This window comes from Panulirus ornatus, chromosome 17, assembly GCF_036320965.1.
Source record: "Panulirus ornatus isolate Po-2019 chromosome 17, ASM3632096v1, whole genome shotgun sequence".
NCBI lineage: Eukaryota > Metazoa > Arthropoda > Malacostraca > Decapoda > Palinuridae > Panulirus > Panulirus ornatus.
In genome coordinates this window covers 19133733-19147395 of record NC_092240.1, presented here as the reverse complement: position 1 = coordinate 19147395, position 13663 = coordinate 19133733, and the positions used below count along the sequence as shown (strand labels likewise).

The 13663-nt window shown below is 37.7% G+C and overlaps 1 protein-coding gene across 3 annotated transcripts in view; it reads right to left on the bottom strand.

Annotated features, from left to right (window-relative positions):
- Positions 1 to 299: 299 nt before the first annotated feature.
- Positions 300 to 13663, bottom strand: part of Tti1 (Telo2 interacting protein 1) — a 35529-nt gene continuing 22165 nt past the window's right edge. For all 3 annotated transcript variants that reach the window (XM_071672015.1, XM_071672014.1, XM_071672016.1), the window contains 5 exons: positions 12984 to 13207; positions 9592 to 9774; positions 5398 to 5610; positions 1218 to 2854; positions 300 to 880 (listed from right to left, as the gene is read on the bottom strand). In XM_071672015.1, the coding sequence (XP_071528116.1) occupies positions 815 to 880; positions 1218 to 2854; positions 5398 to 5610; positions 9592 to 9774; positions 12984 to 13207 (2323 nt within the window). In that variant the 3' untranslated portion in view covers positions 300 to 814. The remainder of the gene's footprint in view (positions 881 to 1217; positions 2855 to 5397; positions 5611 to 9591; positions 9775 to 12983; positions 13208 to 13663) is intronic.

Here is a 13663-nt window from a genome sequence, read left to right as displayed (position 1 = left end):
CCAGATATACTCATATATGAGGACAGATGTTATTTCAAACACATTGTGTTAAAGACTAATTCACGTTTGTTGTATTTACTAAATAATAAGTTTAGTTTTGAATAAGTGTACTGCTTACAACAGTGTATTGATTTATACTCATACTTTGTACTGTGTTATACTGGCTGATAATGAGATATGTATCTTGAAAAATACAAAATTATCAAGAATGAATAACCATGGAAAATAAAACTGGAAGCTAAAGTTAGAATCTTTCAGTGTCTGTGAAAACCACTATAAGGAAAAGAGAAAAAACAATCAAAAGCTAGTAAATACCATGCATGCTTCTTTTTTAACAGAACATTTATGTTTTTTGTGTATATTACAAAAATTTTCCATTCAGGATCTTTTACTTTCACTAATGAATTTGAAAATTAATGTACAAACACTTTCTCTTAGAATATCTCAGTGCTGAAGTGCAACTGTGATCTCTAAACCTTATGGTCAGCCACAGTTCTGTGTATCACAGATCAGCAGGGTAAGGCACTGCTGAGAGGGTGGTTGTTAGTAATGCTAGTGTATAATGACACTGTACATTCACATTAACTTGGTATGCAATTAGCACAATATTAATGGCTAGCCGCTGATGAGGTGATCACTCTGTAGGTAGTTCTGACATAGTGTTCAGTAAAGTCTATTTTATTTTTTGGAAGACAGGTCTAACAGGACTGGTCTGCAAGGTTCACTTTATAACAAAAAAAATGTAGATCTATCTATTAAACATTAGAATAGAATAACATACAGCTTTATAACAGCACAGCACCATACTATTAAACTAGGACAGTTGTCTGTATAAATCCACAACTTCTGGTGGTAGTTCACTTCGATCAGCTCCAGTGATCTGTTGGGGTAAGAATACAAAAACTAATAACCATGTTCATCAAATACATAATCAGCCTATTTTCATCAATCTACAACAATTTTTCCTCTCCTGCATTTACAATAGGATGAAGTATGCACAACCTTTCCATGATAATTTAGCCATAACACTGAACTTACGGCACTTTTCTCCAAGGTATTAAAACAAATAGTTTATGAAAGTCTAACTCACTTTTTTCATTATATAAATACAAAATATTTATATACAATGGCTGGGAGAAAACTCGAAATAATCCACAATGTTCTAATTGTAAAATAAAAGAACTTGACTAAAGGAAGATAAATACCAGATGCCATACCTTGATAGATGCCAAGTCAGGTGTGGGTGCAATAATTCTTACAGATGATTGCTGATGCGCCAGTGCCAACCATATGTGATGTGGATGACTTTTTGCTATCTGCTTCACAAGGGTGATTCCTTCACTGCAGAGCTCAACTGGTTGTCTTGTGTCCAAGTACAGCATCAGCACATTCACAAGTTCTGCCATTTCCACTACACCCAGCACTAATGATGGAACTAAGCTTGTAAATTTCCTAAGTATTACATTTTGGGCACGATATGCAGCTGTCATGTAGTATCCACTCCTCTTTGTTTTCCCTAAGCTTGTATGGCTTTGATTTTTGAGAAAGGACAAGAGAGGTGGGAACACCTGACTCAAAGTGCGATGACGAAGAAACTCACCACTGGTAACAAGCATTGTTGACAAAACTTCTAAGGAACGGATCATTACCACAAAATCAGAATCTTTCAACCTCAGAGTTAATGGTTTCCATAACTTGTGCAGTACTGGGAGTCTTTGATCTTCCCAATGAGTTAAGGCTTCACAACCTGCTTTAACTATTTCCATGATTAACAACTTAATTTTTCTGTCATGGGAATACAATAAATGGGAGCATCTTTCTAGGATATCAACAACAAGTTCAATGTATTTAGGTATCTCTTTCTTCTCTTCACTTTTCTCAGTGATGTCATCAACTGCACTATCAGTGTCTTGCTGATTCACAGGTGTCTCGGAATTTTCTTTACCACTGGCTTCCTCAGGTTCTATCAAATCACCCCCTTCAAGTCCTAGTTTGACATTTGTGATGTTTTTATGGTAGTTCTCTAAAAACCGAGCAATCTCTCCATGATCATTATACAATGCATCATAATCAAATTCACCTTCCTGTCTTATTTCACTTTTTCCTCCATCATTCTTGTCATCTAAACATTCATCATTATCATTACCTGCATTGGTAACCTCTTTTGACACTTTAGTTTCTGACTCATACCTGATAACTGCTGTGACATATACCAGTAATACTCTTAACAAAGGCAAAGCTTGGTCACTGTGATAAGTATCAAGGCATGCCAGTACATCTTCTACCAATTCCTCTGTGAAAGCCAAAACATCAATGTTGGTATATTCAAGAGAAACTTGAAGAACTAATGGTGCTGTGGGATACTGGGGTAATCTTTTCAATCTCATGGAAAGAGGATACCAAAACTGAGGAACACTTTTTTCTATCAATTCACTAACACTTTTATATTCACAAGATTCTGCAATTTCAATTAAAGTGTTCTTGGCAGTATGACCAACTAACACATTAGACTCACCAGCTTTTTCCATAACTGAACACAGAACTTTACTAAGAAACATCTTAAAATCAGTTGCCATCATTCGAGCACATGCACTGATCAACCTCAGAGTATTAGCAACAAGCACTACATTACTTTTCACTAAGTCAACAGAAATATTTTCCTGTTTTTTCACAGGAACTACAGACATAAACAAATCTTCGGTGTTACTGGTAGAATCTTGAGTGACAATACAGACTTGAGCATTAAAAACTTCTTGACATATGATAATATCCAGCACATTCTGCACCACTTGTTCATTCTCTTCAGGTGGAATGTTACTTCTGTCTTTCTCTTTCAATTTTCTTTGATCTCTTCCTACAAAAAAGAAACATTCAATGTAAATATAAATAAATAGACAAAAATATCAAATAAAGCTACTATATACTATAAAGTGTGGGGAAAAGCTGCTGGAAGCAGGGGAGAAGTTTTTATCAAGGGTGTAAAGGAATGTGCATGAGTAGGAAGAGAGTGAATGGTTCCATGTGAAGTTTGGTCTGAGGGGGGGATGTGTGATGTCATCAGGGTGGTTTAATTTGTTTATGGATAAGGTGGTGTATGTAAATGCAAGTCTTGGAGAGAGGGGCAAGTATGCAGTTTGTAAAGGATGAGAGGGCCAGGGAAGTGAGTCAGTTGTTTGCTAATGATACAGCACTCATAGTATATTTGAGTGAGAAACTGCAGCAGTCAGTGACTGAATTTATAAGAATATGTGAAAGGAAGTTGAGGGTAATTGTGAATAAAAGCAAAGTTATTTAGCATAGCAGGGCTGAGGGACAGGTTAGTTGGGGTGCACATTTGAATGGAGAAAACTTGGAGGAAGTGAAGTATTTTAGATACATGGGAGTGGACATGACAGCGAATGGAACTATGGAAGTGGAAGTGAGTCATAAGGTGGGTGAGGAGGTGAAGGATCTAGGAGTGCTGAAGAATGTGTGGAAAGAGAGATTGTCATCTGGAAGGGCAAAAATGGGTATGTTTGAAAGTATAGCAGTCCCAACAATATTGAATTGATGTGAGGCATGGAATATGGATAAAGCTGTACAGAAAAGGGTGGGTGTATTTGAAATGAAATGTCTGAGGACAGTATGAGGTGTGAAATAGTTTGATCAAGCAGTAATGAAAAGGCAAGAGAGAGAGAGGTTTCATAATAAAGAGTGCAATAGAGAGCTGAAGAGTGTGGTCTGGATATATGGAGGAAATGAGTGAGGAAAGGTTAACAAAGAAGATATATGTGTCAAAAGTGAACATGGTGAATGGATGGACTAAACTGGAGATGGAAGGATGGAGTGACACAACTTTCAAGTGACAGGGGCCAGCATCTGGGGTAATCCATGGAAAGATCTGTGGGGCCCAGCTGTGGATAGGGAGCTGTGGCTTTAGTACATAATTTATGACAGCTAGAGAATGGATGTGAGCGGATGTGGCTTTTCTTTGTCTAATCCTGGTGCTACCTTGCTAATGTACGAAACAGCAATCAACTATGAAAAAAGAAATAATCATTTTGATTAAGTAATCATTAATCACACAAGTTTTTCACCATAATAATAATTAATCAATGTATTGTACCATAACAGAGTCTGTAACTAAAAACATTATTGCTTTTATAATACTAGCTTAACCTATTCACTGCCACAGAACTTCTGTAATCAAGAAATTCATCATCTTCCTGTGGTGCATTTGGCTTTTGCAATGTTTTTCTTCCACTAAGCCTCACACATCCCTCTCTTCTAGCTAACTAAAGAAACAGGCTCATCCACCTTACTATAATCACTCATTATGCACAATGTAAAGATGTTAAATAACTATAAATCATTAAAATAATACACCACAACAAGTATTACTTACAGCATAGGCATAAAGCAAAAACAAACTGCTATTCATCATGGCTGCATAGTTAGCAGGAAAGAATGCTCTGCACAAACTGGTTTGTGAAAAATGTCTTAAAGGCAGCCAGTGATTGACAGGTGCAGAACTTGCCTAAGCGGTATGCAAGGTATCATGTGGCTGGCAAACTGCCTCTTATTGGTGCTGAAAAATATACCTATTTTTTGCAGAGCATCAGAGTATTTTCACTCATGCAAGCAACTATGTCAAAATAGCTAAACATTTTTAACAGAACACTTTCAGTTTATAACACAACTTGATAACTACCCTATCCAAACCTTGCACCCTCCTACATGTTTAGACCTAAGGCACTCAAAACCTTTTTCACTCCATCCTCCCAACTTCAATTCTGTCTACCCCTTTTCCTTGTCCCCTCTACTTCTGAAACATATACCCTCTTAGACAACTTCTCACTCATTTTCTCCATATGTCTAAACCATTTTAGAACACCCTCTTCAGTTCTCTCAAACATGCTTTTCTTTTCATCACACATCTCTTTTACCCTGTCATTTCTTAATCAACCCTCTTCACGCCACGTACTGTCCTCAAAAATTTAATTTCTAACAATTTCGCACTCATATAAATTTTCATCGATAACCCACGTCGCATTCAAACAACACCAAATGGAATACTGTGCCTTCAAACATGCTCATCTTTCCCCTCCCAAATAATGACCTCTCTTTCCACACATTCTTCAACATTCCTAGGACCTTTGCCCCCTCATCCACCGTATGACTCATTTCAGTTCCCAAGGCTCCTTTTGCTGCAATGTCCACTCCCAGGTATCTAGAACATTTGACTTACTCCAAGTTTTCTCTCAAACTCGAACCCCAACTAACTTTTCTTACGTTTGATATTATTTCACATCTTTGAATATATTCCACACAGACAAATTGCAATCATAAATCTAAAATGTCTATACTTGATTAATCCTAGAATGAATACAAAACATTTGTTTTAAAAAGTTTTCTAACCTTGAATGATAAAGGTGAGCATAATAAGCATTTCTTTTTGATGATGAGTTGTTTGTTGCAAAAGGTCTATGCACAGGTCTGTCAGTACCATTATGCTGCCATGGTACCCTATCAGTTGACAGACAGATCCCAGAGCTTCCAAGATTCGAACGTCTTGGAAATATCTAAAGCACCTCCCCAGTGATGGCTTGACAGTTAGCACTTCAAATGGATCTGAAAGGTATAAGTACTTTGTTAACTTGATTACTTTTCCATAGAATTATATGAGCAGTGCTACACTTTTAATAACATTTCTATCCCTCCACTCAAAAGAAAAATCAATATGAAATATGACTGCATCCTTTCTTCCTTACAGTACTTGTGGTTATGATGATTATATCAGTCCTTCCATAGAAAAGCAAGCCGGACAAAAATATGATGGCAAGAGAATAACTGGAAATAATCCAAGCAAGTGAATTAACAGTCTCGCTGTTGCTGGTAAAAATCAAGTCACCATAACATACCCCATACTATCAAGCCATATATCTAGGTACATGCAAATAAAGCTATTCAATTTTCAGACTTGCCATGAAAAACCTGCTTTCATACTGAGAATATCTTCCCAAGATTTTATATATCTCTCTTATTTTGTGAACTGCAAGTTTCAAGCAAGTCAAAGTCCAACATGACATAACAGGAGAGAGAGAGAGAGAGAGAGAGAGAGAGAGAGAGAGAGAGAGAGAGATTACTTTTGTAACTATGACAAGATTTAGCCATACTGACACAGTAAAGGCGGGCATGAAGCACTCACCAAACATTTTGTTTGATGAACAAGACTTCTTAACTGCCACCTCTATTACTTAATTATCTATTCTTTGTTCATCTGGGACTGATTTCAACCAAATGTCATGTCTCTTTTTAAATGTTTTTTTTTTTTTTTTTTCATACTATTCGCCATTTCCCGCGATAGCGAGGTAGCGTTAAGAACAGCGGACTGGACCTTTGAGGGAATATCCTCACCTGGCCCCCTTCTCTGTTCCTTCTTTTGGAAAATTAAAAAAAAAACGAGAGGGGAGGATTTCCAGCCCCCCGCTCCCTTCCCTTTTAGTCGCCTTCTACAACACGCAGGGAATACGTGGGAAGTATTCTTTCTCCCCTATCCCCAGGGATAATGTGTCTGTAGTTATTCCTAGCAGACCATTATATAATCACTCTAGCTTCCTGATTAGGCTGCTGTGTGCTTTAGTCTTCCTTCTAGTTGCAGTTCTTTCAGCCTTTCATGGTTGTCCATCTGTTTCATCCCTTCGATTCTGCTCATGGAGTGCTTCTGAATTCTCTCTAAAATGTGTTCAGCTATTGCTTTGTTGAGACCATAGAACATGGCTTTGCAACTGTTGTTTCTATATTTTACAGGAATATGGATGGGATTCCATCTAGTCCTAGAGCCAAATTTTCTTCGAGATGATTCATCACACTGATAATATCATCTTCCAATACTTCAATATCCGTGAGTGAATTTTCATATTAGGTAAACAATACTGTTCAATTTTTCCTCACATTTTGAGCTGAATACTAATTTACATTGCTCAATCAACATGTGACACATTCCCTTAGGGTAATTTTTGTCTTCATCTCCTATCTTAAAGTGTCCAACCTCTTTTCCTGTTTCTGATTTGTTCAAGTATTGAATAACATCTTTCTATATTAATTCGTTTTCTTTTCTCTCCATTGGGATTTTTTTATCTATACACTGCTCTATTCCCATTTCTACTAGAATTTTCCTTATTTGGTTCTCTAACAAAAAGAATTCCATTGGTCTACTGGGTTTCCTGCTAATGTTCCTGCTGACTACTTCCACCTACTACTTCTATCTAATGTTTATACCTAATGTTCCTATCTAAATGTTCCTGTGTACTCTTGTACCAACTGCTCCTACAATTTTGCCAAAAGGTAAGGCTAGCACACAGTGCTCATTGCGAGAAAATCTGGAATTCATAAAAATGAGCTGTGTGAGTTAAGTGTTGTCATGTGCAATGTAAAAGAAGGAGAGATTGTAAGTCTGGGGACATAATACTATTAGTCCATGTAAGGATGAGGCAGAAAGAAAGACAGCCACCTGGGTCAAAGGAGTGCAACTTGACAACCAGTGAAGTGCTGGCTCACTACACAGCCGTCACTAACCCTCCCGAATCACAGGTGGGTAGTATTGGTAATATACACCCTTGGTTGCTGGCTGCCTACCAGATATAAATATGATTGGATGGACGGACTTTCCATATCTTATTCTGTAGCAGTCATAATCTAAGCAGTAACGGCTCAAGTTCTCATTTCATCTTTTTCACCTGTTTTGATTTCTCCTGTGTGTCATGTTCTTGCCAATAATGATCATATCATCATACCATTCTGCTTTTAGGATATACGGTGATATGTATTTTCCATTATCACATTTTCACCTTTCTTGACTTCATTTTTGCATTGCAAGTCTACTGATTTCTCTATTTCTCAAATTGTTTTTTGGCCTGCAACTACTGTAGTATTTTCATCTCTAGCATTCATTAAATGGTCTCCATCTCTGTTTAAATCCTTCTGTACATCTATCACCATTATTATACATTTATTATTTCATTTTATATCATACATAATTGCTGTTTCCCAAGTTGGTGAGGTAGCACCAGGAAACAGAAGAATGGCCCATCCACTCATATACACATATGAATACATATACTCCCACATATGCACATATATATATATAGACACACATATATATATACACATACACAGACATGACAAACATACACATGTACATATTCATACTTGCTTGCCTTCAGTCCATTCCTGTCGCTACCCCATCCCACAGGAAAACAGCATCGCTATCCCCTACTTCAGCGAGGCAGCTTCAGGAATACAGGAATACATTCATTCACACTCAGTCTCTAGCTGTCATGTGTAATGCTCTGAAACAGCAACTTCCTATCCACATCTGGCTCCACAGACCTTTCCATGGTTTACCCCAGATGCTTCACATGCCCTGGTTCAGTCCACTAACAACACGTCAACCATGGTATATCACAACATTCCAATTCACTCCATTCCTTGCACGCCTCTCATCCTCCTGTATGTTCAGGCCCCGATTGATTTATCACTATATCTATGGTAATTACCATTTCCTTTCCATCTTGCATTTTCATTGTTTCCATACTTTTTCTAAACCAGATCTTGAATACTTGAATTTTCATCATATTCCACTGCTACTGGGTGTTTAAGTCTACATTTATTCTTCTTCTTACACCCCTGATTGTTCACAGAATAAAAGCTAGGCATTATGGGTGCTGGACCAATTTTCATCTCCATATTTGCAAACTGTCTAAGAAATCTGTCATACTCAAATTAGATTTCTAAGTGTGAGTATTATCATTTTCATTTATAATTACATACTTTAGCATCAAATGATCCAAAAAGGAGTGCTGTCATACACATTTTGGGGTAATTATAATCACATTTGTCAGTATGTCTGCACCTGCCTCTTAAACAATACCTGCATATAAACTGCCTTTCGTCCTACTCAACGGTGTTTTTTGTTTGTTTATCAGTTTCCTCCAATTCTTTGAATAAATTCCTGTGTTTTTACTTCTTACATCAGTCTGATCTGTATACTTTTTTGGATTTCATCTGACTCATTAACATTTTCTCCATAATTCTCCTGTATAGTGTTAAATATCACTTAAACATTCTTCCTCTAAATCAGTTTCATCATACCTTCTTTTTTGTCTAAAGCTTACTCCTTGTCTATCTTTTTCTGCGTGCATGAATCAGTGCCACTGCATTCATCAATGAAAAAGGGAAGACCCAACTGGATACAGAAGGATGAAGTGATTGAATTTTGTGTGATCAGGGTCTGAACATGTAGGAGGGTGTCAGATGTGCACGAGATAGAGTGAAATCGGTTAATGTGGTATACATGGGGCATCGTACTGAAAGCACTGATCCAATGATTGGAGAAAACTAGAGAGGGCTCTGTAAGACCTGGTTGTGGATTGGGGTCTGTGGTTTCAATGCATAGTACATGATAGCTCCAGAGTGGATATGAGCAAATTAAACCATTTCTTCACCTGTTCCTGGAACAATATCACCAACACAACAACAGCAAACAAGTCTGAATTAAAATCTTAAATCCTAAATACCAGTAGGAAAAGGATTACGAAGGTAATTACTTACCCTCAGAATTAGTTCTCTCTAACAAAAGGTCTGGGTCTGTTGTATCTTGGGTAATGGCAAAGGAAAGAGCTTGCAGGAGACGATGAGAGTGACTAGGCCATGTCACTAGTTGTGCTATCCTTTCTCCTAACACTTCTAAACAGCCCAAAAGCTGCCGCACACTTGCCAAAGTCTTAGCATCATCTGAAAGGAATTGAGAAATAAAACAAGTTGAAGAGTGTTCATAAGGAGTAATTTCAAGCAAAAGTATGGGATTTTTATCTGATATGTAGAAAGTAGGATGAGTGCTTATGAGATATGGAAATGAGTGGCAAGATGAAGAACTTAACCCCTTAACTCTCCTAGACAGATATTTACTCAACTCCTGTGGAAGTATATTCATGTGAGCTGAGCAACTCCTAAACATCAATTTACATTCTGAGTTTTGTGCCTCTACAGTATTTCAAGGCTGCCTGCTGAGTCTGGGTGGTTGCCAAAGTGGCAGTGTGCAATAATTTTTTGCCACGCTCAGCCATCCTCCAACCACACCAATGAAAACACATCCTTGTGAGTTTTCTGGGAAGGAAAATGATTGAGTTTTAGAAAGTTTTAGAGGACCTATCAGATAATCCTGAATCACTACATCAGACTGTGTGGATAGTGATTTCAGGACACTGACTCTTCCAACATAAAGTTGTCCAATACAAGACAAGAGGTATTTTTAGCACAAAAGGAAGCAGCACCGCAAGCACATGCCTGACCTTGAGAATATTGTGAATGACTGCTGTAGCTGGCAATTTAACACTCTTATAATTTCCTTGCGCTACCTCGCAAACGCGGGAGACAGCGACAAAGCAAAATAAATAAAATAAATAATAATTCTATATGAAAAATCATCAATGAATTATACTAATTATAACATGAAAAGATTCACCACGTCATATAAAACATAATGATAATTAGTATTAAATTTTTTGTTGTGGGTAAAGATTTGATAAATCATGCACAGTGGCAACTCATGAGACACTCAAGCCTTACTACTACACTATTTAATGCAATGTGCTGAAACATCAATTAAACTTCTATACATTGCCAATGAAAGTGAATTTTTTTACTGCATGAACATCTCTGAAACTGTAAGATTCAATACATCTTTGAAATAATTTGAAAACTGATATTCAATGGGTTGCAAAGGAAATACTAGTGAGGAGCTAAGATGTTAAACTGATTTTAAAAGAAAAACAAGATGGATAGTAAATGCAGGGAAGAGCTGCAAATGATTGGGAAGTGTACATGAGAAAGTGGCAGTAGGTTAAGATAAAGACACATGAGCTGGAGGAGGAGATATATGAGAGATGCAGTGAAAAAGAGTATCAATGAGCATCAGAGAGAATGAAAAAAAAATATTTTGGAGGTGAGAATTTTGAGAAAAACAAGAGAAAAAATGGGAGGGACAGTGAGAAGAAGCAGATGGGAAATGATAAAAGGTACAGATGAAAAAAAGACTATTTCTAAGACTGCTAAAAGTGTTATATTTGATGAGAGTGGTAAATGTGATGTGTTTAGTATGAGGTGGAATGGGGAGTAAGAGTCATGGTTAATGGTACAGTGAAAAGGGGGGAGGTAGAGAAAACCTAGTGTAAGATGAAGTATGGCAAAGAGGCAGGAGGATAAGACTCAAGCTTGAAACACTCAGGATAAATGCAGATCTGGTGAAGCTGTGACATTCCCTGAAGCTAATGAATCTGCAGGCAACATTTTTTGGGTACTTTTGAAATGTGCTAGTAAATTTTTGATAACTGGGGCAAAAATAAGGAAAATACTGATAACCTATTCATGGCTTATGATCACTCTTCATTTCATAAAAATGGAATGTAACAATAAATCTTCCATATCAAATCACAGTAACTTTCTGCTTGTCCATACCTGACATACTATCTTAAAAGATAAGTGGGAGTGAAAATCCAGCTAATCTGCTACCTGCAAATGAGTGTGCTACCGAGTACGGAGAGGTTAAACAATAATGAGCTGACCTTTTTTTTTTTTTTTGCCGCTGTCTCCCGCATTTGCGAGGTAGCGCAAGGAAACAGACGAAAGAAATGGTCCAACCCACCCCCATACACATGTATATACATACACGTCCACACACGCAAATATACATACCTACACAGCTTTCCATGGTTTACCCCAGACGCTTCACATGTCCTGATTCAATCCACTGACAGCACGTCAACCCCGGGAAACCACATCGATCCAATTCACTCTATTCCTTGCCTTCCTTTCACCCCCCTGCATGTTCAGGCCCCGATCACACAAAATCTTTTTCACTCCATCTTTCCACCTCCAATTTGGTCACCCACTTCTCCTCGTTCCCTCCACCTCCGACACATATATCCTCTTGGTCAATCTTTCCTCACTCATTCTCTCCATGTGCCCAAACCATTTCAAAACACCCTCTTCTGCTCTCTCAACCACACTCTTTTTATTTCCACACATCTCTCTTACCCTTACGTTACTAACTCGATCAAACCACCTCACACCACACATTGTCCTCAAACATCTCATTTCCAGCACATCCACCCTCCTGCGCACAACTCTATCCATATCCACGCCTCGCAACCATACAACATTGTTGAAACCACTATTCCTTCAAACATACCCATTTTTGCTTTCCGAGATAATGTTCTCGACTTCCACACATTCTTCAAGGCTCCCAGGATTTTCGTCCCCTCCCCCACCCTATGATCCACTTCCGCTTCCATGGTTCAATCCGCTGCCAGATCCACTCTCAGATATCTAAAACACTTTACTTCCTCCAGTTTTTCTCCATTCAAACTTACCTCCCAACTGACTTGACCCTCAACCCTACTGTACCTAATAACCTTGCTCTTATTCACATTTACTCTTAACTTTCTTCTTTCACACACTTTACCAAACTCAGTCACCAGCTTCTGCAGTTTCTCACATGAATCAGCCACCAGCGCTGTATCATCAGCGAACAACAACTGACTCACTTCCCAAGCTCTCTCATCCACAACAGACTTCATACTTGCCCCCTTTCCAAAACTCTTGCATTCACCTCCCTAACAACCCCATCCATAAACAAATTAAACAACCTGAAATTAAACAAGCTGAACTGGTGGACTGAAATCACTTAGCCTGTCATTAACATGCACTTAATGACTGAGTGTTGAGGAGGTGTCACTCTTCAGGTAATACAACTTTCAAATTCATTCTACATAATGGGAAAGCAGTTCATAGGTAAATGTCTCCTAGGAATAGTGTCCATAATAAAAAGCTTGTTGTGATGTACACAATATTGAAAGTGATCTACAAGCAAAATCCAATCCTGTTGGTTTTGGTGCTCTACCCAGGATTATGTCAGGACTTCTTTTGCAGTAGAGGTAGATTACCTTGTTGCCTGCAGTGTGTGGGCAGCTTTGTAGAAAGAGCAAATACACGTTCCTCAAGCATTTCTAGTAAGCTTTGTTTAGATTGTGTGTGCTGACCATTCCTTTCAAGAATTTGAGTAACTGCCAGCAGAGCATACTGTGCAGATGATCCCACATCAGCAACATCATCACTACGAAGTGTCACTATAACTTCAACTGCCATAACCACAGCTCCTGATAAAGACCTGTTATACGGGTACATTATTTATTTATCACTTTGAATAATGTTGACAAAACAGTTTTTACAAACTGCACATCTTACGACCTCAACATATGCAAAGATATAACCAAATTGTGATGAACTGTCACAATAATGTTGAAAAATATACTATGAAGAAAATTTAAGCACAGGAAGAAATTGTGAAATTTATTACTCCTACAGGCATTCCACATATGTACACCTGTCAAACATATCAAACTGGATTAAAAATAGTTATGAGATACATGACACTAAATATCTTAGTTATACATATGAGAGATATATGAAAAAATGAGGCACATGTCTATACATCAAAACATCTAAGAGAACCAAGTCAGTAAAGTGCTGAAAAATATTCTTCAAGTAAAAAGATCAAATAAGCAATGGAGAACAGTGTTTGCAATAATATCTATGAATGGGGAAGTGTTAACAAGCAGTGATG